The sequence below is a fragment of the Perna viridis genome, chromosome 7 (genome assembly GCF_037379345.1).
Source record: "Perna viridis isolate PV_CMFRI_1.1 ecotype Kerala chromosome 7, ASM3737934v1, whole genome shotgun sequence".
Taxonomy (NCBI): Eukaryota; Metazoa; Mollusca; class Bivalvia; order Mytilida; family Mytilidae; genus Perna; species Perna viridis.
In genome coordinates, this window is record NC_142451.1 from 15935875 (window position 1) to 15962007 (window position 26133).

The 26133-nt window shown below is 33.7% G+C and overlaps 3 protein-coding genes across 4 annotated transcripts; 1 reads left to right on the forward strand and 2 right to left on the reverse strand.

Moving 5' to 3' along the window:
* Positions 1–1595: 1595 nt before the first annotated feature.
* LOC148611521 (single-strand DNA endonuclease ASTE1-like) lies at positions 1596–4030 on the reverse strand. The gene is made up of 2 exons (XM_088595253.1): positions 2851–4030; positions 1596–1762 (listed from the first exon to the last, which is right to left on the reverse strand). Exons 1-2 carry the CDS (start codon positions 4028–4030, stop codon positions 1596–1598), a joined length of 1347 nt encoding a protein of 448 aa, XP_088451379.1.
* A 125-nt stretch (positions 4031–4155) lies between these two features.
* On the forward strand, positions 4156–25688 carry LOC148611522 (arylsulfatase B-like). 2 transcript variants are annotated; one of them, XM_088592172.1, is made up of 10 exons: positions 4156–4285; positions 4987–5087; positions 6057–6185; positions 15165–15351; positions 17058–17227; positions 18312–18423; positions 19022–19117; positions 20587–20830; positions 22066–22217; positions 23085–25688. In XM_088592172.1, the coding sequence occupies exons 3-10, from the start codon at positions 6159–6161 to the stop codon at positions 23348–23350; spliced, it is 1254 nt and encodes a 417-aa protein (XP_088448298.1). In that variant the 5' UTR covers positions 4156–4285; positions 4987–5087; positions 6057–6158; the 3' UTR covers positions 23351–25688. The 2 variants fall into 2 exon arrangements, with proteins under 2 accessions (XP_088448298.1, XP_088448297.1); XM_088592171.1 differs by lacking the exons at positions 4156–4285; positions 4987–5087; positions 6057–6185 and adding an exon at positions 14103–14400.
* Positions 9355–11368, reverse strand: LOC148611523 (single-strand DNA endonuclease ASTE1-like). The gene has a single exon (XM_088592170.1). The coding sequence runs from the start codon at positions 11240–11242 to the stop codon at positions 9440–9442; it is 1803 nt and encodes a 600-aa protein (XP_088448296.1). The 5' UTR covers positions 11243–11368; the 3' UTR covers positions 9355–9439.
* Positions 25689–26133: the final 445 nt, after the last annotated feature.

Consider the following 26133-nt stretch of genomic DNA (forward strand, 5'->3'; position numbering starts at 1 on the left):
AGATATACTCATGACAGTTTGGTTTACATTTCATTGATCATACAGAAAAAAAACGAAATTGCCATTAAAATTTCACAGTTTACATTACTGAATTCATGTCATGTGAAGAACTTCTTGCTTGTGCTACTTTTTACTAGGAAGTCATGGCATAGAATTCACAGATAACTACAGTATTTGATGGTTGGTGGTGTCAGTTGAGAATTTGACAACAAAGAACCTGGGCCATTTTTTCCTAGTACTCTGACCACAAGTAGGGCCAATTTAAAAAAAAAAAATTGCTCATATGTCCAAAATTTTCATTAGAATCTGTAGAAGAACCCCTTATGATCCAAAAATGCAAATTTGTGAAAATCGGAGTACAAAAATAGCACGAAAAACTGTTTCACATTTTCAACATTTTGGCTATTAATTGAACACTTTGAGTCAGAAATTTCCAAAGAAGTGCTGTTGCAACTGTTACAATGCATGATCTTTTGCATTCTGTGATTTGGGGAGAAACACATGTTCTATAAGTGCAAGACAGTTGGTAAGGTGCTTTAAGGTGAAAATGTAACTTTTTATACAACTGCAAAATTTTGTGGTTGTATATTGGTATGACATTGTTGTTGTCATTATACCTAGACAGTTGGTTTTGTGTTATAACTTAAGTTGTGGTTGACTAGTTGTTATGATATTTTGATATGATTTTACTTTTCACTAATTTGTAGTTTGTGGCCCATACCATTTTCAATAACAGGCTAAAAAGGGTAAAAAAAAATGTTTCATAAAAAATCTTGTAGAGATTTTGCCTTTCTTCAGATTTTAATAATTCCTTATTTAATTCTGGTACACAAATATGTCAGCAGATTTTCTCCATTTTGTACTGTTTCAAGTTAGATGGTGTTTTTATTGGATTTCTTATGAAAATCCCTGCCTGCAGTTTTCAATCAGATTTCAGATGTAATCCCTGATATAATCCCGTGTACACCCCACTAAAATACCAAAATGTTAATTATAAGCATAAATGGTGTAAAAAAGACATGTTGGGCTTCTATGCATCTTTTTTGCATCAATGATATGCTAAAAAAGAACATTTGGGTTCATGCTGAGGTATTTTTTGTTCATGGGTAGGGTTGGCAATTTTTCAGCTAACCTTACTAAATTTTCCTTTTTATGAAAAACTTGTTATTGTCACGTTGAAACTAAAAAATACACACCTGAAATGAGCAAATATGTTGGACACATTAATAATTATAACAATAGTCCCCAACATGTTTACTTTACACTGTTTATATGCTAAAAATTAACATTAAGAGGTTCGTGTTCAGGTATTTTGTTCATAGGTAGGAGTGGATATTTTTCACCTAACTTGACTTGGGAAAAGTTCAAATATTTATACCTGGGTTCATTTGAAAGATACGACACTATATCAATTTATATTGTATAATCCATAGACAAATTCTTAGGGAGCAGTTGATTATCATATTTCTATGTGTTATAATTTCCTGTTTTTTTAAAGTCCATATGTAACCAATGTGATTGTAGAAAGGCAAAAATCAACTTCATATACAATCATTACAAAAATAACTTCAGTGTTATCTGTAGACATTTAGTTTTCAAAACAAGTCTTCCTTCCTTACTTCATCCTGTTCAAACCTTCTAGCACATAAGGTCTCCATGGTCCATACATCTTTGCCAGTCACCCACTTCTTTACCCTCTCCCAGGTGTATCCTTGTGCTTGAAATTCTTTCTCATGTTCACCTCCAAATATTTTTCTGTCTCCTGGATTTCAAACAATACCTTGAGTTTACCAGGTGTTGACGAAGTAAAAAAAACAAGATTGGGTTTAAATAGAGGTTGAGGTCCGAACCATCCACGAAATTTTGAGGTCATACAATGTTGTAGTAGTGTCATGATCTGTTATAAATACCTCGGGTATTAGTATGGATCTCTGTGATATTTATGGTAAATATTTCTATTATTTTGCATTTATTTAGGAAATCAATTATTTGACCCCAAAAATAAAATATAATATTGTCAAAAAAAAGTATATTCCACACTGCTGGGTTGGGGAAACTTGTAGAGGATGCCTTTACGAAAAAGACTAAATAGTAATTCAATGATAAAGTATTATCTAGTAAAGCATTTTGACAATGTGGAGGGAAGTACCAAGTGAATTGTTTCTAACATAGATTCATATCTTTGTATTCTCATAAAATTGTTAAGTACGCCGATTTAATATTTCTTTGATCTCCTATAAAGTAGGCAAGTTTTCATCCCTATTCTAATTCAAGCTCAGCCAGTGATCGTGGTAAGCTAGTAAACCTCATTTTTTTGTTAAGATTTGTTAGCGTATTAACGCAGCACTATCTTTTTTCTTCAGGTTAAACTGGGGTAGTACATGAGAACTACCATAGAAGCCTACATGCAAAATGACACGAGTGGTTTCAACCCCCAAGAACAGTAATATCGGCTTTACCTTACAAAATTAAAACAGACATTAGCCAAATAATTTTGATTTAAAAAAAAATTGTGGTTTGATTAATCTAGAGGACGACGATTTGATATTGAAAAAGGGGAGCGTGAAAGATTTATTCGGATAAAAATAATCATATTCACCATGTTCTTTTTTAATTTGTTAAAATATTTATTTTTCCGAAAACATGGGATCAAATTATTTATTTTCCATCATGTAAAAGCATTATAATCTTTTTGAAAGGCTTAAATTTTAAAATAAAATTTAAGCCTTTAGATCAAAATAATTATTTTCAAAAAGTGCCGATCCCAAATATTTATTTAAAAAATCATCCAAATCACATGGTCCCACTTGTAGCATCATCTCTGATCTGATCAAGCCACAAATTACGCACCACTAAGCACAGAATATATTTCTACAAAAATCTTTTCCAGTTCAGAACCTTTTCTTAAACACGTTTCAATAATACTATCTAACTGAGCTTCATTCTCAGTCTCAGTAAATAGTGAGTACATAAGACTCCCGTTGTACATAACAGTCGGACTGGCTACAGGAATCGGAAATCTCAAAATACCATTGATATCGTAGGCTATATCCATGACGGCTTGAAATCTTTGTAACTCATGAATTAATTGAATGTCGAAAGTTGAATCTTTGTTCTTAGATGTGTATATCGATATAATGTGTTTTCCCTCTTCTTCTATAATATTTCCGTAAAGGTCCCCAACCTCTTTCCACACAAGCAGCATATGACAAAACAGCAGACATTTTTGTCCTTTTGCTGATTCCTTGAGGTATGAATTTTTGGTAAAGTAATTCAAACAAAGAACGAACAACTTTGAATCTTCAGGTATTTTTGCCAAATTTTCTGTTGACATTTCGAAAATCGTCGACATTACTGCCCTTCTTGATGCGTCACATTCTTCCATGATTTGGTCCAACGTGAAAAACGGGTCAAACTCAACAGTCGGATAAATCTTGGCCTTGCTCATGACAGTGATTGTCCTAAAATATTCGTTGACAAAATGTTGATTTGGGGTTCGATCTAGCACCATTTTGTAAATGGTCTGGCGTAGAGACGAGGCAATACCTTGCAGATACGGCTGATACAAATCTTCTAAGTTTGGTTTTAGAATGACTTTACCATTTGAAACATTAACAATCAAAGGGGACACATGGCACGATTTGATGCTTTCTATCAGCCAGATGGGTAGCTTAGTACTGTCTAGATTTGCCATTCCTCCCACACCAAATATTTGTCCTTCCATCTTTTTTCCTTCCATTTCAAGATTAAAATGATTTACAACCATGTCTACATACGTTAAAGCCCGTTCTTTTTCACTATTCGACAGAGCACAATCGACATGCAAACAATGCTTCAAAGCTGCGGTTGCCTCTGAGAGGTTTTTCAGATAACACAATGTTTCAACGATGCTGTCTAGTTGTTTCTGGGCTTTATATTTTGCTTTTCTCGGGGATATTACCTGTACGTGCGATATAAATAGCTCCAGTGTTCTTTTATTTAACGTGAAATAGTCGTTGTCGGTTAAAGGAGTGGGAGCATTGACGGACATATTCCAAGGGCGGATTTTACGTTTTTGGAATAATAAATCATCGTGTTAATATATGTCTTCTCTGTATTACTAGCGGAGTAGTTTGAAAGATCAGCGAACCGAATTACTCCACCAGGAAGATTAAAGACGTAGAAGTCGTTATCATCTGATAACACTGGACACTGCCAAAGTTTTGCAAGAACAGCAATTTCACGATCAGCTTCGTACGCGCAAGTCACAACAGGAACTTTGAGCTTCATCAGCGTTTGTGTAAAGGTTCTGTAAGACAAAATGGGAAAACATCTACTCTGGCCATTTCCTCGAGTTAATTCCAGAATTTTCTCGTTGCATCTCTTCAATAAACACGGAAGCTTTTTATCGTCTGCGTCATAAGCCCCATCCATTACGATATATGGGGAAAGTCCGCACTTTTGTAGCTGAAAAAAGAAATGTTCAACATGAGTAGAAAATAAGTCGTAGTTTCCTCCGTACATGTTTCCTCTACCTGACGTTTTCATGAGTTTGTGGCAAAGACTATTACCATCAACAATCAGTCGTGTGTCTCTCAGACAAATTTTTTCCAGGACCATGTTTTGATCCATAAACTTGCCCAAATATCTTATCCCCATCGTATGGGGTTGCTTCTTATTGTAAGCAGCTGATATACAATGACTATGCCACAGTAAGAACCCTTTGATGGTCAACGGTCGTGGTGCTAGCAGGTTGCTGGAACGTTAGGTAGTCAACTTGGAAACGGGACGTCACAGTTAAGTGATCAAGTGTGCTAGTAAGAGCCTTGCGCAATTGAGCATTAGGTACCAGTATCGTATTGATATTCTTGAGCATGGAGGCTAATAAAATAGAGTTCCTTTTTTTTCTTATTTTTTTTTAAAGAGCTGCATTTAATTTTGAACTTGAATTTTGGCCATATTTAAAGATGTATCCAAGTAGAAAAAATGTGTGATTTTTATTTACAGATTCAAAGACAGGAAAGAGGAAGGATATCCAGTTGATAGGGAGTACTGCAGCACAACAACAATACCAAAGTGAAAGTAGAAAACGTGCTTTTGACTTCAAGGTTTGATGATTTTCCAATCTTCGTGGACTGGTCTAGGTTTTTTAAGTTAAAATCAAATTTGAACATTTCCTGAAACATGATATATGTATGAAAGTTTATTTTGAATCAACTTTTCAATTTTTAAAAATGTTTTGAAACATGCACCGTTAGCATTGGAGCCAATGGAGAAATCTATACGATACTGAGACCTAGTACCACTACTTTCGATTTAAAGTTAGAAAAAAAATATGCAAATTATGTCAGATGCTGCAACTAATTTACATAACCTGGGTAGGTACTAGTCACATGGCATTTCCAAAATGGATCCCCAATGGAAAATTCTGCAATTAGCCAAGCTTAATTCTAAAATTGATCTAAATCAGCAAAATTCCAAAAATTGTAAATTTTGGTCTACTAGATTTGCTGTTAATCAAAGAGAAAGAGGCTTTACTAGAGGCCCTAAATATGGTCGTTTGAAAGTTAAATGGCCTGGTGGCAGGATTAAATATCATTTAGCTCACAGATTTATGTATATGCTTGTGCATGATCTTTTAGATATACCCCCCCACTTGCATGTTTCGCACATTTGCCATAACAGTTTATGTATTAACGCTGAACATTTGTCCCTTGAACTGCCAGAAATTAATAATAGTAGACAAATTTGTAAAAATGTGGACCCCCCAGCATGCCAGCATCATTCAACTTACCCAGATTGTGTTTTTTAGTTGCAGAATGTAAGTTTTAAGTCCTAACAAAGTCTTATTTTCCTTTTGAATATCCATGTTCATTGCACGTTTTCTTTCGTGTTTTCATTTGCATCACTTCACAAGGTTCAGAGTCAGCTAGTCCTTTTTTATATGTATCAGGCTCATCTGGTATTGAGTCATAAGTCTTAAAATTCCTGATTGCAGAATCAATTCTAGCTTTTTTGACCTTTGGTGTCTTTTGTCTCTGTCTATCATATTCATATTTCTCATTCTGTCTTTTCAGCTTGGTGACCGGACGCGAGTTTGGTGGAAGTGGTACACCAAGAGCCTCACACTTCAGAAGTGCAGATTCCCCTGGTCCATGATTAATCCTGTGTGCACTTGAATGAGTACGAGCAGAATAGTTCCTCGGGTGAGTAGATTCTTTTGGATCTGACTTGCGATAGCCTCGGTTTACGGCCTCACACTTTTGTGTCGTTGTCCCAAAGCGAGTCTTAACCAAGTTTGTCCGACCAAATCGAATGTTTATTATATTACGCACAAGTATCTCATCATCATCTGTCATGTACAAGCATTTTGCTTCCTCATCTGGCATAAAATCTTTGCCCCAGTGATCTTGCTCAGTACCTTTACATACGTAGGAGTATGATTTGCACTTTTCTCCACAATGTCCTGTATAACATGCAATGATACTGTCTGCTGCATAGCTAAGTCTGTTCACAAGCTTGTTCATGTCTCCTGCACACTCCTTCAGAGCAAAGTTGAACTCTATTGTGCATCTGTTGCTTAAGTCAATAGCAAATCGTCTTTGGAGCATAGTACGGTCTGCCTTAGTTACAAACTGTAGCATCATTTCACTGAATTTGGCATTGTCATAGGCTCGCACTTGTGATTTGGCTAAGTGTCTGGTGTCGCGAAGGTTCTCAGGTATGAAATTTAAATTTTCTTCTTGTTTCCGGCTAAATCCTCTGAATGCATGGCTGTCCCCATCTGTTGTTAATTGTCCAATTATAAGTGGTTCTTCATCTTCATTTAGCATATCAGCCAGTATTTCACCATATCTCTCTTCATTGCCAATTGTAGCACTCCATTTCATGTTTGCTGAACAGTGACCAGGGTGGCCTGGACACTCTGGATCTCCTCCAAGTGATCTTAAATAGCTTGCTGTCTTACAAAGCTTGTTTGCATCATGAAGTCCAATAAGTTTCTTCTTTACTGTCACATTTTCTGCTAGTGAGCTTGTAGCCTGGGTAGCAGGCTGAAACGGTGTTGTTTTACGGTGACCGAACAAGGATTTGTTGTATTGTGTGTCAGTTTCAGCTGGTATAGGTGTGTTTTCTGGGAACCCATGTCTTAGAAGTGTCCTTTTTACAGTTTTTCTTTGTTCCTTCATGTCTTTTTTGTTCATTTTCACAAGTTCTTCTCCAGTGGTGTTTGCTTGTCTCTGCATGTTTGTACTAAATGGTGCGGGATGACTGATAGTGCTCATAATCTGGCACCATGCACTATTTGAAATGCTACTGTCTGCTAGTGCAATCTGCAGTCTGATATTTGGTGCACCTGCCTTTCTGCCTCTCTTGCCTGAGTCTACTTCTTCATAAAGAGGAACCATTTTAGTTTTGTATCCACACAATGTACATACCACACTTTCCATCCAGCACATGGTATGCTGTCGCTCTTTTGAGTAGTCAAACTGGAAATTGCCTGGACAGTCTGGAAATTGGTTTACATGTTCATGAAATGCTTCAGTGAACAGCTTACAAGTCTTATCTGCATGTAGAAATCTGTAAGTGTCCTTATTGCCTTGTATTTTAGGGTGCATGTACTTTTCAAATATGTTCTCCTCCCCAGGGCTTCTATGCATCTTTTTTGCATCAATGATATGCTAAAAAAGAACATTTGGGTTCATGCTGAGGTATTTTTTGTTCATGGGTAGGGTTGGCAATTTTTCAGCTAACCTTACTAAATTTTCCTTTTTATGAAAAACTTGTTATTGTCACGTTGAAACTAAAAAATACACACCTGAAATGAGCAAATATGTTGGACACATTAATAATTATAACAATAGTCCCCAACATGTTTACTTTACACTGTTTATATGCTAAAAATTAACATTAAGAGGTTCGTGTTCAGGTATTTTGTTCATAGGTAGGAGTGGATATTTTTCACCTAACTTGACTTGGGAAAAGTTCAAATATTTATACCTGGGTTCATTTGAAAGATACGACACTATATCAATTTATATTGTATAATCCATAGACAAATTCTTAGGGAGCAGTTGATTATCATATTTCTATGTGTTATAATTTCCTGTTTTTTTAAAGTCCATATGTAACCAATGTGATTGTAGAAAGGCAAAAATCAACTTCATATACAATCATTACAAAAATAACTTCAGTGTTATCTGTAGACATTTAGTTTTCAAAACAAGTCTTCCTTCCTTACTTCATCCTGTTCAAACCTTCTAGCACATAAGGTCTCCATGGTCCATACATCTTTGCCAGTCACCCACTTCTTTACCCTCTCCCAGGTGTATCCTTGTGCTTGAAATTCTTTCTCATGTTCACCTCCAAATATTTTTCTGTCTCCTGGATTTCAAACAATACCTTGAGTTTACCAGGTGTTGACGAAGTAAAAAAAAACAAGATTGGGTTTAAATAGAGGTTGAGGTCCGAACCATCCACGAAATTTTGAGGTCATACAATGTTGTAGTAGTGTCATGATCTGTTATAAATACCTCGGGTATAAGCATGGATGTCTGTGATATTTATGGTAAATATTTCTATTATTTTGCATTTATTTAGGAAATCAATTATTTGACCCCCAAAATAAAATATAATTTTGTCAAAAAAAAGTATATTCCACACTGCTGGGTTGGGAAACTTGTAGAGGATGCCTTTACGAAAAAGACTAAATAGTAATTAAATGATAAAGTATTACCTGGTAAAGCATTTTGACAATGTGGAGGGAAGTACCAAGTGAATTATTTCTAACATAGATTCATATCTTTGTATTCTCATAAAATTGTTAAGTACGCCGATTTAATATTTCTTTGATCTCCTATAAAGTAGGCAAGTTTTCATCCCTATTCTAATTCAAGCTCAGCCAGTGATCGTGGTAAGCTAGTAAACCTCATTTTTTTGTTAAGATTTGTTAGTGTATTAACGTAGCACTATCTTTTTTCTTCATGTTAAACTGGGGTAGTACATGAGAACTACCATAGAAGCCTACATGCAAAATGACACGAGTGGTTTTAACCCGCAAGAACAGTAATATCGGCTTTTCCTTACAAAATTAAAACAGACATTAGCCAAATAATTTTGATTTAAAAAAATCATGGTTTGATTAATCTAGAGGACGACGATTTGATATTGAAAAAGGGGAGCGTGAAAGATTTATTCGGATAAAAATAATCTTATTCACCATGTTCTTTTTTAATTTGTTAAAATATTTATTTTTCCGAAAACATGGGATCAAATTATTTATTTTCCATCATGTAAAAGCATTATAATCTTTTTTGAAAGGCTTAAATTTTATTTTTTCCTTTATCTTCAAGATCAAAATAATTATTTTCAAAAAGCGCCGAGCCCAAATATTTATTTAAAAAATCATCCAAATCACATGGTCCCACTTATAGCATCATCTCTGATCTGATCAAGCCACAAATTACGCACCACTAAGCACAGAATATATTTCTACAAAAATCTTTTCCAGTTCAGTACCTTTTCTTAAACATGTTTCAATAATACTATCTAACTGAGCTTCATTCTCAGTCTCAGTAAATAGTGAGTACATAAGACTCCCGTTGTACATAACAGTCGGACTGGCTACAGGAACCGGAAATCTCAAAATACCATTGATATCGTAGGCTATATCCATGACGGCTTGAAATCTCTGTAACTCATGAATTAATTGAATGTCGGAAGTTGAATCTTTGTTCTTAGATGTGTATATCGATATCATGTGTTTTCCCTTTTCTTCTATAATATTTCCGTAAAGGTCTCCAACCTCTTTCCACACAAGCAGCATATGACAAAACAGCAGACATTTTTGTCCTTTTGCTGATTCCTTGAGGTATGAATTTTTGGTAAAGTAATTCAAACAAAGAACGAACAACTTTGAATCTTCAGGTATTTTTGCCAAATTTTCTGGTGACATTTCGAAAATCGTCGACATTAATGCCCTTCTTGTTGCGTCACATTCTTCCATGATTTGGTCCAACGTGAAAAACGGGTCAAACTCAACAGTCGGATAAATCTTGGCCTGGCTCATGACAGTGATTGTCCTAAAATATTCGTTGACAAAATGTTGATTTGGGGTTCGATCTAGCACCATTTTGTAAATGGTCTGGCGTAGAGACGAGGCAATATCTTGCAGATACGGCTGATACAAATCCTCTAAGTTTGGTTTTAGAATGACTTTACCATTTGAAACATTAACAATCAAAGGGGACACATGGCACGATTTGATGCTTTCTATCAGCCAGATGGGTAGCTTAGTACTGTCTAGATTTGCCATTCCTCCCACACCAAATATTTGTCCTTCCATCTTTTTTCCTTCCATTTCAAGATTGAAATGATTTACAACGATGTCTACATACGTTAAAGCCCGTTCTTTTTCACTATTCGACAGAGCACAATCGACATGCAAACAATGCTTCAAAGCTGCGGTTGCCTCTGAGAGGTTTTTCAGATAACACAATGTTTCAACGATGCTGTCTAGTTGTTTCTGGGCTTTATATTTTGCTTTTCTCGGGGATATTACCTGTACGTGCGATATAAATAGCTCCAGTGTTCTTCTATTTAACGTGAAATAGTCGTTGTTGGTTAAAGCCGCAAGGAGTGGGAGCATTGACGGACATATTCCAAGGGCGGATTTTACGTTTTTGGAATAATAAATCATCGTGTTAATATATGTCTTCTCTGTATTACTAGCGGAGTAGTTTGAAAGATCAGCGAACCGAATTACTCCACCAGGGAGGCTAAAGACGTAGAAGTCGTTATCATCTGATAACACTGGACACTGCCAAAGTTTTGCAAGAACAGCAATTTCACGATCAGCTTCGTACGCGCAAGTCACAACAGGAACTTTGAGCTTCATCAGCGTTTGTGTAAAGGTTCTGTAAGACAAAATGGGAAAACATCTACTCTGGCCTTTTCCTCGAGTTAATTCCCATATTTTCTTGTTGCATCTCTCCAATAAACACCGAAACTTTTTATCGTCTGCGTCATAAGCCCCATCCATTACGATATATGGGGAAAGTCCGCACTTTTGTAGCTGAAAAAAGAAATGTTCAACATGAGTAGAAAATAAGTCGTAGTTTCCTCCGTACATGTTTCCTCTACCTGACGTTTCCATGAGTTTGTGGCAAAGATTATTACCATCAACAATCAGTCGTGTGTCTCTCAGACAAATTTTTTCCAGGACTTTGTTTTGGTTCATAAACTTGCCCAAATATCTTATCCCCATCGTATGGTGTTGCTTCTTATTGTAAGCAGCTGATATACAATGACTATGCCACAGTAAGAACCCTTTGATGGTCAACGGTTGTGGTGCTAGCCGGTTGCTGGAACGTTAGGTAGTCAACTTGGAAACGGGACGTCACAGTTAAGTGCTCAAGTGTGCTAGTAAGAGCCTTGCGCAATTGAGCATTAACGTAAATGATGATCCTTATTATTGTGCATTATCTCCAAGTGCTTTATTCTTTCTTTGCACCTTTTATATATCTATATACGGATGTTGGACAAAAGGGAAAATACAAACCGTTATGTATACTCTAGTCCCTCTCGCGAGCCTAGCTAGGCATATGTTGTAGATTCAGGCATATTTTGAAAGGGGTTGTAGCAGTTTGGAAGACATATTTTCAAATCGAAATATATGCATTTTCCTATTAAGTTAACATTTATGAAATGTCCATGTTACTTATGTTTGGTGACGGTTAGTCCAAATACGCATGAAAAAGTTCCAAGATGCATACTGTTTATAAAAAAGGAGCAACCAAAATATGTGTTTCTCTTTAATGATCACACATTTGTTAGTTAATAGCAGATCATATAATGATTTACATTAAGTGCATGACAGGCCGTATTGTATTTATTCCAATTTGCAGATATCTTAAATGATTTAGTAATATCTTCTATTTTTTTATTAGATATCTTATAAAATATTTAAGATATCTTATAAATTTATATGATATCTAATATCCTTTATAAGATATTTTATAAAAGATATGCATTTTGTTTTTAATATATCTTATATATTCTATAAAATATCTTATTAACGCTTTAATATAAGATATCTCATAAAGTTAAAGAGATATCTTATAAAGGATATAAAATATCTTATACATTTTATGATATATCTTATAAAAGAAATTTCATAAGATATCTCGTGAACTTTGTTCAAGATATTTGACAATAGGCGACCAAACCCTTTTTGCACATTCTGTGTTCCTAAAATCTGTCATTGGATAAAAAAGTTAATAATAATAATAATTTTCACAAAGATTCTTTGCCTGATGTTTGAATTGTGTACAGGGGAGACGTCGTTGATGTTTTAGGTATTTTATATAAGATATCTTATATATTTATAACATATCTTTTAATGTTTATTAGATATCTTAATATTTACTTTATGAGATACCTTATAAAGTTTATAAGATATCTCTTAAAGTATATTAAATATCTTATATACTTTATGAGCTATCTTGTAAACTTCACAAGGTATTTCATAAACTTTATAATGTATCGTATATATTTGTAAGATATATCTACTAAATTATATAAGAAATCTATACAAATTGGAATAAATACATATAAGGCGTACTTTATAAGTCTGCCAAGTTCCATGACGATCAGACGTTATATTCCAGAGAAATTAACCTGTAATGCAAAAGTTAAATCTAATTGGGACGGACGAAATCAATGGATGACAGGGACAGGTATTTTAGAGCATTGGAGATGGGGTGGGGTAATGGAGAGAGTTGGGGTAGGTAGGTAGGAGGATGGGATCAAGAAGAAAGCTACCCCTTTCAAAACCACCTGAAGCACAGAGCAAAAGAATATGAATGGAGCCATGTTCCTAGCTGCAACGTATTTTTTTTATGCGTTGGATATTTTCTCCATACAACTGTTTTCTACATGTCCCCATCATAATTGACAGAGCATGAAATGGAATTTAGGAAGGATTGCCTAGTCTAAGGATTGCGGAGAATTTAGTCAGTCTAATTAAAAATAAATATTTAATTACGCTACCCTCCATAAAAGTGACTTGGCCCATGGCAGATCATGTATTATCAGATTGAGAATTTAATCATGCAAATGAATAATAACCGTGGATGATTAAAATATCTGTTAATCTCTGAGAATGATTATGTATTTCAATAATTTCATAAGGGAGTTTTGCGCTAAAAACATTGAACAAAGAAGTGTCAACAATAACAATATTTTCAATGGATTTTTCATGAAAGGGTGCACATTACAGGGAATGTAGTGTAAGCAGTATTTTAATAAGGAATATAAAATGACAAATACAGTTGAATATAAACAACATTGGGAAAGGAACACAAGCATTGAATACGTTTATAAATTCCTCTCCCAGAAATGGGAAGATCTTTATTTGGTCTTTGTTGGGGGAATCTTTTATTTACTTTCAATGACCGCCTTGATCTTGTTGTAACGTTATAAGACAGGGAAAAGGAAATCAAGGCCATACTTGATAATTGTTTCTTTGTTTAACCATTAAAATATTAATCAATACGAACTTTCAAAAATTATCAAAATTATGTGGATAGAGCCGTCTACTCTAGTATAGGCACTGCATTTTTAACAAAACATTAATGTGTTTTATTATTTCTTTTTATCTGAAAAAGGTAACATGAATATGAATCTCATTTGGTCTCAGTCATCTGTTGAGACCCTTTTACAGGAGTGGATATAACGATAGACTACAACTGATTTAATATGATAAAATTAGATAAGTCAATTAAAAATTAGAGAGCCTGATCGAATCGCTCACCTGGCCAAAAATAGTCAAGCTGGACCCTTGACCATAGTGTACTATTGTCATGAGGATTACTTAATCAAAAGAGAACATCTTAATTAGGTATCCATACGGTTTACATATTATAAATAAATATCTCATGTAGTCATTTTTTTGCAATTAAAGGTGTAAACGACTTAGATAAAAAGAGTAAAAAAATGAAAGGTAAAAGTTTCTTTGGAAATGAATTGAAATTATTTTTCTTAATTGATTAGTGGAATTTATATTAAAAAAATAAAACAGAAAGGGTTCCGGTAAATTATAATTGCCCGATCACCAAACGGGTTTTATTACTTTGTTTACACTTCCGTCGATCGAACTGTCACATGAGTAATTTTGAGATGCTTTTATCTGTAGTTATTCTCTTTATCTCAGTGTGTCATGGTACAAAAGCAGTTGCATCAAAACCAAATATTATTTTTATTCTCGCTGACGACTACGGTTTCCATGATGTAGGCTACCATGGTTCCGAAATCAAAACTCCAAATTTGGACAAGTTGGCAGGTGAAGGTGTCAAATTGGAAAACTATTATGTGCAACCGATATGCACACCAACGAGGTCTCAGTTCTTATCGGGTCGTTATCAGGTTGCTATTTATTTTTTTATTATATTTAGTGCTTAATTTGGCCTGTAGACATACTGTGAAAGTACTATTATTATTTGTGCCAAATTGTGGGTACTAGTTATCGTAGTTTTTATTGGTATGCCAAACCATGAAATTTGGTTCCCAACGAAAAGGAGACTTCCATTGATGTAAAAACTGAAAATCCCAAAACCATGAATTCAAGAATCCACGAAAATTAGTATCCATAAATGAAAGTACTTTCACTGGAAGAGTTCCCAAGAAAAATATACCCCAATTATGTAAATTTATCTGCTAATTTTCTTGGAAGTACTTGTATAGTGATACATATATTAGTGCTTTCTATTGAATTGAATTATTATTATTATTATTTTTTTTTTATCAAATGCAGATTTTAAGGAAATTTATATGTTTCCTTGTTGATTTTGAAATTATAATGCTCATTATCTCATTTTCTACATCTACATTCACAGATCTACAGGATAATAAGCATGTCTTGATAACCCATTATGTTTCAGAATCACCATATTGTAGCAGCCTATGCAGTTTGAAATAAAGTGATGAACTTATTAGGTTGTGTAAAGTAACTGCATAAAGAAGTATAGTCAGAGGATAGAAAAAAATTCAGTTTATTGATATTTATAGTTACAATTTTCCTCTAGCACCAATTGTATTGTACTTGCAAGTTTATATTTTTAATCTCAAATGATTTATTTGTATTGCGAAGTCTTTCTTCAATTTTAACTGATTTTTTCCTTGTTAATAAGATTCATACAGGGTTGCAACATGGAATAATTTGGCCAACACAACCAAATGGATTGCCCCTTGACAGCCCCACAATAGCTGATAAAATGAAACAAGCTGGGTATTCTACACATGCAGTAGGAAAGTGGCATGTTGGATTTTATAAAGAAGAATATCTTCCTACAAGCAGAGGTTTTGATTCTTATTATGGTAGGTGGGTATATAAAATTTTCTTTGAAAAATTCATAAGATCTTCTGGAAACCCTCAATTCAAGATTAATATCAGAATACATTTACAATAGTATTAAAACCTATGATTTTTCAACTCTTTATGCTTACATTCCCAATCCCAACCCAAAAACATTATACATGGTTGTTACTCCAAAAAAAGACGATACACCTAGATACAAATATATAGTTCTTGGTAGAGATTCCTCATATTTTGTAAAATTATTCCAAATCATCTTCCGAATATACCGAAGAAAACATTTTCAAAATGCTTGAATTTTTTATCAACAATATAGTGCGGCGGACATGTTTTTCAACAAATAGTGGGCATTCCAGTGGGAACTAAATGTGCTCCTCAACTTGCTGACCTATTCCTTCACTCTTATGAGGTGGATTTTAAAAATGTAGTTGATTTGATCCAAAAGAAGGAAAATTGATTATTTAAATCCTTTAATCTCAGTTTCCACTATTTAGATGACATATTATCATTAAACAATCCTAGTTTCGTGGATATGATACATCACATCTACATGTACCTCAAAGAACTTGAGATAAAGGATACTACAGACAATGTGAAGTCAACCTCATATCTTTACCTATACTTAGAGATTGATGGTAAAGGAAAACTATTTACCAAACTTTCTGACTAATGCTTTTCATTCTGTATTGTCAACTTTGCTGTCATATGTGGCAATATCCCTTCAGCCCCTGCATATGGAGTTTTCTTATCACAACTCATATGTTATGCCAGAGCTTGCCTTAACCATGTAGACTTTTTGTATTTCGCTAGACTCCTTACAATTAGGCTTCTGGAACAGGGTTACATGTATGTAGCTGCAAAATTGAAGTCATCACTACAGAAGTTTTATGGTTGTGACCATGAACTTGTGGATCGCTATGGGGTACCCATCTGCACCATGAAAACTGATTTGTACAATGTGTCATAGTTTTCCTTCCTTCTTTTGTTTACCCTAGACTTGACTTTTTATGAGCAACTCGGCGGGTGTTTCTAGAAAAGCAGAGGATGCTTGCCCTACCGGTGCACCTGGTTCCCTGGATTACTCTTTAATAGATGATTCATGTTCATCAATACAAAAAATGTGATTAAGTCATGTTGCATGGTGTTTTATGGATGAGTTTTTGAAAACAGATTTATTCTGAAATGTAGTAAACCACAGATCAATACAGTACCATTTTTTGTCTTCTACTCATGTACAGTGAAAAACTTAACTGTTTAAACTTTTGATATTATAGGATTCTTTACCAAATGAAACATGCCAAATAAACATACCAGGTACACAAAAAAATGCAGTTCACTCTGCAAAATACAAAAAAAAATATGTGATCATTTCATTTCAATGATCTGAATATTTATAATTTATATAATATTTACAATATGTTTTTCTCTAGGTTATATCCTCCATCATTAAACTAATACATCTTATGTATCTTATAGACAAACTTATTTTCATCACAAAAAAGGAACTTTAAATAATTTGTACAAAGAAACAAAAGTAAATGAGCAACTCAGACACAAGTTCAACTGAAAACTAGGAGCATGGACCAGGTGTACAATTTTAGCCTCAGAATTGCCCGAAATGATGGTTTATATCCACCTTGTTCTGTCCTTATATCTTACTCATTTGGGAAGGTTATATTAGTACTGAAATCACCTTGGTATTTTGCAGGATATCTTACAGGTTCTGAGGAGTATTTTACTCATGAGAGGTGTTTTGGTGAATTCTGTGGTATGGATTTAAGAGAAAACACCAAACCTGCCAGAGCTGTTGGAATTTATTCTACACATTTATTCACAGATAGAGTGACCAATATTATCAAATCACACAGCACTAATAATGTAAGTTGAAATTAATTATGGTTAAAAAAAATCTTTTTAAGTTTAACCTAGTCTATGGTATATAGCATCTACTGTGGCAGAATGTTTTGTATGAGAAAAATGTGACATTAAAAGGGTTCACATTTACTTTCTAGAGTTGAAGGTATTAGATTTTTTAAAGTTGCAAATCAATAATCCACTTGAGATTATACCAAATAGTCATTAATAAAGTGTCAATAGAATGGGTTGAAGGTCCAATAGTTTAGGTATATTTGAAAAAAATCCTGCACATGTATGTCTGAAATTGTGGATCAAAACTTAGGACTGTCACTGATATGAACCTCTGATTGCAGATCACTTTAAATGAGAATCTTATTGTGAGTTACTTAAAAAAAATAGTCTGTATACTGCTGTTTACTGTATATTATTTGTATTATTCATGCTAATCAAAACATCATAATGAGTTATTATATATGAGGAATTTCGCTGATACTACTAGTAAATCATTTATCAAGTATTGTTGGCCACAGGGCTACTGAGAAAAATCTGAAAAATATATTTTCCATGTAAAAATAATTTTTTGCTTTTCTTTCAATCAATAAAGTACAAAATGTTGCTGATCTGAATAATTTGTGTCAAACCAGATATTTTCTTAGTGTTATTTTTAACTTTTCAATACTATTGTTATTTTTCTATAGCTTTTGTTTTTAAGGCTTTATTTTATCTTGTGGATGGTCATTTGATAATTTGTGAAATATATATATAAAAAAATAATAAAAGAAATCATGTTGCATGGTGTTAGTCATATAATATCGACATGTGGACAAAAAGCAGGGTTAGTCATATGGTATTAATGTAGAGATAAAAAATTAGACAGATGTTTTGAAAAAAAACTTTATGTTTAGTGACCTTGTGTTAAAGATTTCTGTACTATAGGCTTACTTTGAACTTTTTTAGGAGGTATTCAGTGCTTGCAATAGGTAGATCCAATAGGGATTCTGGTCCCCTAATAGGCCAGTCAGCCCCTCTTTCAGAATTACTGGATCTGCCACCACAGTGCCCAAAGGACTCTCATGGTTTATCATATCTTTGATGTCTTTTTTAGCCCTTGTTCATTTACCTACCATTTCAAGCAGTCCATGGTCCTTTACAAGTTCCAGATAAATATACCAAACCATACCAGCATATCAAAGACAAACACAGGAGAATATATGCTGGTCAGTATTCTACTGTTATATTATAATGTTTTTTTTTACATTTTCATTTCTATATCAATGATATTTATACTTCCATGTTTCCTGAGATATTATCTAGCAAATAGCTAATTATACTGAGGATCATATGACATTATATGGATGGGTATGTCATTCCAATTAAATTTTGTGGACCCAAACATAGCTGAGGTTCATATAATTTATAAGTATAACTTACTGGTCCATATAATGCTATTTGGAACTGAAGTACAATTGACTATTTGCTATATTATAATTAAAAAAAAAGAGAGTTAAATGACACAAACGTCACAGTTTAAACCCAAAAGTATTCTCACAACAATTTTCAGAATGAGACTATCAATAAAATTAAGCCTTGCCCACCAATCCAATATAGTTTCAAGTGGGCTATGTAGCATGTAACTTTGATACACACTTCTTAAAGTATAATACGAGTCAAGAGCAAAGAATAAAGGAAAGCAGTCTAACTGGTTTTTGTTTTTGCAATTGGTTTCAATTATTAGTCCGTCCAATCAATGGAAATACGCATTTACAGGATAAGTAAAATGATCTCACAATAACTTTCTGCTTTGTGATATTTAAGGTATGGTTGCTGCTATGGATGAAGGTATAGGGAAGATTACTCAAGCTTTTAAAGACAAAGGCATATGGGACAACACATTGCTAGTCTTTTCTACTGGTACGTTATGATTGGGGCCCTGTCATGAAAATTGGTGGTCGCCTGTAGTTGTCACTTTGTCCATCCATCTGTTACAAACTCATGTCTGGGCTTTTGATATATGGCATGTAGGTAGAAAACCTAAAGATGTTGTGTAATGTACCATCATTATATTTTCATCTGATTGACACTTCCTTAAAAAATTAATTTGTAGAATAATCTTATTGGCAATGTCATAATTATTTTTGATCGGCTTCAGTCATAACTTTGTCATGATTAATTGGTTTATATAAACTGAGTCAGTAATTGATGGGTTTCTCTGTCATAAAATAATTATAGGCTGATAATGGTAATTCAGAGTTAATCATGGCAGATGACAATTTAACTGTGGCATTGATTTTTCAACCATGGCGGCCCGCCATGTTACAACATTTCATGGAGAATTCTGTATCATATTCAATTTCACCAAAGCCAGCACTCCACAGTATTGTAGAACTGCCTAATTTTGGTCTTGTAATCTGTCACTTTGTAACATTTATCACTTTAAAAATTGTCAAGCATCTGTAAATCTATGTATCTAGAAATAGCTCAAGCCAAGGCCTTTAGAATGCAGTAAAAATTTTCTGGAAAAAATTACCAACAGCAAATAGGGTTACCATAGAAAATTTGTGAAAAAGTTCATAAAGTCAGGATTAAAAATATCAAATATTCCTCAGAATGTCTTAAATTTTTATTTCATGACCTGAAACTGTTCAAACTTTTTCCTTGGAAAACCCCTTCCTCATATGGGCGTCTGTTAGATTTTTAGCTATTTCACTTTGTAATCCACTTATCAAATTTAGCATTGTAAAAATTGACTTACTTTCACTTTCACAATGAAGTCAAATTGTCATTGAAAAAAAGCCCTTTCAACATTGAAAATATATGAAACATTGCAAAATACTTTTAAAAGTCCCCTTTTTTCAGAAAATGTTACATCAACAATAGATTCTTCATTTTTAATCACTATAGCAACCACCGGTTTCTATTAATGTCATTTTTCATCCGTAGCCAAAAGTGGGAAACTAAACTAAACTGTGGAGTGCTGGCAAAGCCTTTCAAGCTTTCCTTTGAAACAAAATGAAATCAGTCTGAGTTACTTTGATGCTCACATGAGATTGATGTAAAATGGTGAATACAAACGTTCCAATGATTTGTAAGAGTTGTGTCCTTTATTCTGGGTCTACCTCCTTAAAAGTCTCATATTGCACTTTCAAGTTCATGCAATATTCTATCTGCCAATACTAACCAATTTTCATGGTATAATCCTATATAATTTCTGTTAACATTCAGACATATTAAAATCATTTTGTTCTATGGTAAGACATATATGTAAATGATGTAATACCTACAGAAATTGTGTGTGGTCTTATTTTGCAGCCATGATTTCAAAATAAAACTAGATATTATTCCAATAACTTCCTACTAGTTAATTTTCTATTTTTGTATAGATAATGGAGGACAGATTCATGAAGGAGGCAACAACTGGCCCTTAAGAGGATGGAAGGCATCACTTTGGGAGGGAGGAATGAGGGGTGTAGGATTTGTACATGGAAATATGCTGAAAAATAAGGGGACCATCTCAAAAGAACTAATGCATGTGACAGATTGGTTCCCCACACTTGTTGGACTTGCTGGGGGAAATCTCAATGGTACAAAACCACTTGATGGCTATGACCAGTGGAGTACTATAAGGTGTTTATTATATTCTTTTTCATTGTGAGAAAAAATTTAGTTCTGTGGTAAATATTTAAGTGTTCAGTTTCAACATTACAATGGTACTTTTAGCTCATCTGGCCAAAGGCCATGTGAGCTATTGCAATCAATTGGCGCCCCTCGTCGTCGTCGTTGTTAACAATTTTTCAAAACTCTTCTCCTCTGACACTACTTGAGCAATTTGAACCAAACTTGATATGAATGTTCGTTGGGGTATCCTGTATAGAAAGGATATGGGGATTTTTGATCTGTTGAAAAACATGGCCGCTGTTACTTAAAATAGAACATAAGGGTCAGACAGTAGTTTTTTTGCATATATCTCCAAAACCGTTAGGTTTAGCTAAATTTTGACATGGCATAAAAGTGTTCAGCATGATGAGATCTATCTGTGGTCAAATTTTCATTTTAATCTGTTAAGCCATGTTGGAGTCATTGCCCTTTTTCAACATTTTTTGCTATTTTTGTGATTTCTTTCAAACATCTTCTCCTCTGTCACTACATGACAAATTTGAACTAAACTTGATGTGAATGTTCCTTGGGGTATCCTGCATAGAACTGATGTTGGGATATTTGATCTGTTGAATAACATGGCCACCGTTACTAAAAATAGAACATAGGGGTCAGACAGTAGTTTTTCGCATATATCTCCAAAATCGTTAGGTTTAGCCTAATTCTTTCAATAGCTGAAATGATCCATATTATTAGGACTACAAAAGTCTTCAGGGATAAAAGTTGTCAGACAAATTCTTGTAAGAGTTATTGCTCTTGAAAAGAGAAAATGACAGGTTTTTTTGTTTTTTTTTTACAGTTTTCAGCTAAAATCTTGAAAACTATGATAGAAATTCTTCTTAAATTTACTGCCCTTGAGAGACAAAATTCAACCAGGTGAGCAATTCAGGCTCCTGGGAGCCTCTTGTTATTGTTAGCTGGCATGTTTAAAAAGTTATAGAATTATACCCTTGCTCTGTAGAAGGGAGTATACTGTTTTACCTTTGTCAGTGTGACTGTATTTCAGTTCATACCAACTTTTTTCATGAGTTTTTTCAGCTACTACTCATTACAGCGGCTTGCAATTTTAGCACATTCTTTCTTTAGATATGCCATTATTCAGAGTCGGCAAGTTAAGGAACAACACAACGTAAGCTCTTAAAGAGCTTTTATAACTGACATTACATTTCAGCAATAAATTTTACAGTTGGTACTTTATTTTACAGTGAAGGAACAGAAAGTCCGCGAGAAATTATATTACACAATATAGACCCATTATACCGTCCTTCTGGTAAACCTATGTTCAATGATACATTTGACACAACGACGAGAGCTGCAGTTAGATACAGAAACTGGAAACTGATTACTGGAAATCCAGGTATGTTACATTGATGGTAATCTGGGTTCCAGGTTAATATCATAAGCAGCCCTAGCAACGCTATAAATATAGACTCAGATCTCAAGCATTGGATATGCACAATATATAAGTAAATTGCCACTTATGAAATAAAATAGAACCAAGATGAAATTTTCTAAATTAACTTAATTATTAGAATCTTTTTGTCGCAAATGACGTATTGGGAAGTGACGTTAGCAGTTAGGATGTGATTTAAACTGGTTCCCTGATCAATATCATAAGCAACCCTAGGATCGCTAAAAATATAGACTTGGGTCACCAGTGATGGATATGCACAATATATGAGTAAATTACTGCTTATGAAATAAGATGAAAATATCTAAATTAACTTCATTCTTATACATTTGTATCAAAAGATAAGAATAGTAATTCGTTAGAAACACTTAAATGTATTTGAATATCAGAATGTATAAAAGTAAATAAATAACCTCATATCTGCTCATCCAATCAAAAAACTGAAGACATCACAGGAGACACTGGGTTATATTTGAGAGAAACTTGTGGAACATAAATTTAACCTGGGCTTTCAGGTTACATTGATGGTAGTACAGGGCAGTCTGTCTAAACCTGAACCCAGAATAAATTGGAAACCTTTATAAACCTGAACCCTGAATAAACTGGAAACTTGTATGAACCTGAACCCTGAATAGACAGGAAACCAGTCTAAACCTGAACCCTGTATAAACAGGAAACCAGTCTAAACCTCAATCTTGTACAAACAAGAATTTTACCTTCAGACAAAATAAAAATTGCAACCAATGATTAAATTATTTTGATTCTCAGAATTGATATGATACTAGTAAGAGTCATTTTTATTTTCAATTACAGGTAATGGAAGCTGGATCCCTCCACCAACTTCATCACTGTCAGTGATTCACCAACACAACAGAGAAAGTAAGAATGTCTGGTTGTTTAACATAGTCGCTGACCCGAATGAACGCAATGATCTATCACTAAAATTTCCAATGGTTGTCAAAGAACTACTGGATTTGTTACAAGGCTTTAATCAAACAGCTGTGCCATGTCGTTATCCTAAAGACGATGATAGGGCTGATCCTAGCTTACTTGATGGATATTGGGGGCCATGGTTGTAGGAGTTTGAGGATTTTTGTAGGTGCAATGTGACCTGTACAAACCAGTTAGCAGGTGTCTAATGGGCTTTCACTCAGAAAATAGGACTAATCTCAAGTACATGCATTCTTTGTATTAACCATACATGTGCAGTTTTTTAACTTAACTACACAAACTGTTCATCTGCAGTTTCATGATTTTTTTCAACTTTCAAACAGCTCAGTGAACAGTTGGATCCAAGGGATATAAGTGTTCAGCATGATGAGATCTATCTATGTTTAAATCTATTTAGCCATGTTGAAGTTATTACCCTTTTTTCAATGTTTTTTTTTCACTATTTAAATGTGATTTCTTTAAGAAATATGTTCTCCTCTGATACTACTGGACCAATTAGAACCAAACTTGGTATGAATGATATTTTGCATAGAAATGATGTGGGGCTTTTTGATCTGTTGAAAAACATTGCCACTGTTACTTAGAATAGAACATTGGGTCAAACAGAAGTTTTCCGCATATATCTCCAAAACCGTTAGGTATATCAGAATTCTGACAGGATAAAAGTGTTCAGCATGATGATATTTATTTGTGGTCAAATTTTCATGCAAAATGTTAAGCAATGTTGGTGTTATTGCCTCTTTTTGACATTTTTTCACTATTTTTAATGTTATTTGTTCTTAAAATTTCATCAGACACTAGTTAACCAATTATAACCATACTTGGTATGAATATTTCTTAAGGTATTTTGAAAGGAATTGACCTGGGGATTTGTGATGCATTGAAAAAAATGCCTCTTTTACTAAAAATAGAACATACAGGTCAGACAGAAGTTTGTCACCTACATCTCCAAAACTGTTAGGTTATCAAAAATTTTGACATGGGGGTAAAATTGTGCAACAAGATGAGATCTATCTATGTTCAAATTTTTTCGTAAATCTGTTTCTTTTCGGTGTTTTAATGTTATTACATTTAATGTTAAAAATCTATGATGCCACTGGACCAATTAGAACCGAACTTAGTATGAATTTTACTTAGGGTATTGTGCATAGAACTGATTTGGGGATTTTTTATCTGTCAAAAAACGTTGCAGCTATTACTAAAAATAGAACATAGGGGTTAGACAGATGTTTTTTGCATGAACCTTCAAACTGATGGGCTTAGCAGAATTCTGACTTGGAGGTAAAAGTGTTCAGGGTGATAAGATCTGTCTGTGTTCAAATTTTTGTAGATCTGTTTAGCCATGTTGGAGTTCTTGCCCTTTTTCAATGTTTTGTTTTTTCGCTATTTCAATGTTTTACTTTCAAAAATTTTCTCCTCAGAAACTACTGGACAGAATTCAATAAAAATTGACATGATTGTCCCTTAGTATTTAATGCAACAATAAACAAGGTCGCTTTTACAAAAAAAAATAGATTTTGTTTAGGAAGCCAGGTTAATGATTCAGGCTCTTTAGAGTCTCTAGTTTTGAATTTATGGATGCAGCATTGGTGAAGTTATATTACACAGTGTGAATTACTCTTAGTCTAAGTTAATCTATATCATAAAAGCATTTTGTTGACCTGTCAGCTGAAATGAAGGTCATTGATATTTTTGTTTGTTTTTTTTTTTGTTAATTTGTAGAAAAAAAGTGCCTTAAGTCTCTCAATATGAATCTCAGTTTCTTATTATTGGAGATTACATACAAGTTACATGTATATTAAATACAGGCAATAAGATAACAATGTTTTCAAACTAGATCTTTACTTCATTGTATTTTCATAATTATAAAAAAAATGTTTAAATTGTGATAGAGAAAAGGTATTGCATTTTAAAGAGTTGATTATTTTTTATGTACTTGTAAATTACGCCAAAGTGTCTTAAAAGACCCCTTTGTAGTATGTTGGTGGGCATGCTCAATATACACTTCTTTGAGGTAGAGCTTGGGTAGAACAAAAGAATTTTCCTCACCAAAGTGTATATATTGACTATCACACAGTTTGCACAAAAGGGTCTTGTAAACCAAACAGGTGCTAAGTTTATAGAAAAAAATGCATGTTAGACTTCAACTTGCATAGTATTTTTTTTGTGGTTCATATTTGTGACAGTACAAACTGTTCTCTTTTCATTTCCATCGGTAAAATGTGTGTATTTGTTTATTACCATAATATTGCACCAGGTGAAAAATCATTGATGTGCTTTAACAGTAACTTAATATACAATGTTATAACTTGACCTGGGATGACAGCGGGTCATAATTGTATTTCTTGTTCAGATACATTCCAGTATGATTTATTTTACTACTTACTTTTTGATATTTTATTATTATTGTAATAAATTTTCTTATTGTTAAGAATGTGCAATAGAAATAAAGTATTTTTAAATGTTTCTGTCTGCTGGCTTTTGATATTTCCGTTCATTGCTCCTACAAGTACAGTTATTCGATAGTGTTCAGGTTAATTATTGACTTTTAGTTTATTTTTAGTTGACATTCCTTGATTTTTTTATGTTTTAATATTGCTATAGAATTTGTAGGTTTTGTATTTCTTATCAAAATCTGAAAACAATGTATAATTATCAGGTGGATTTCATTTATCCCTTTTGGACAAATTTCTTCAGTGTTTCATAGGCATTGGCTATATTTAATCAAAATGTAGAAATAATGAACAAAGTGTACTTAAACCATAGATGTGAATTTAATTCCAGGTCTTTCCTTGAACTATAAATCTCCAATATTGTATGGTAGATGTCAAACGGATAAATTATTCTTGTTATATAAGGAAGTGTGTGAAATAGTTAACATTTGATAACAATATACAAACAATAATTTTAT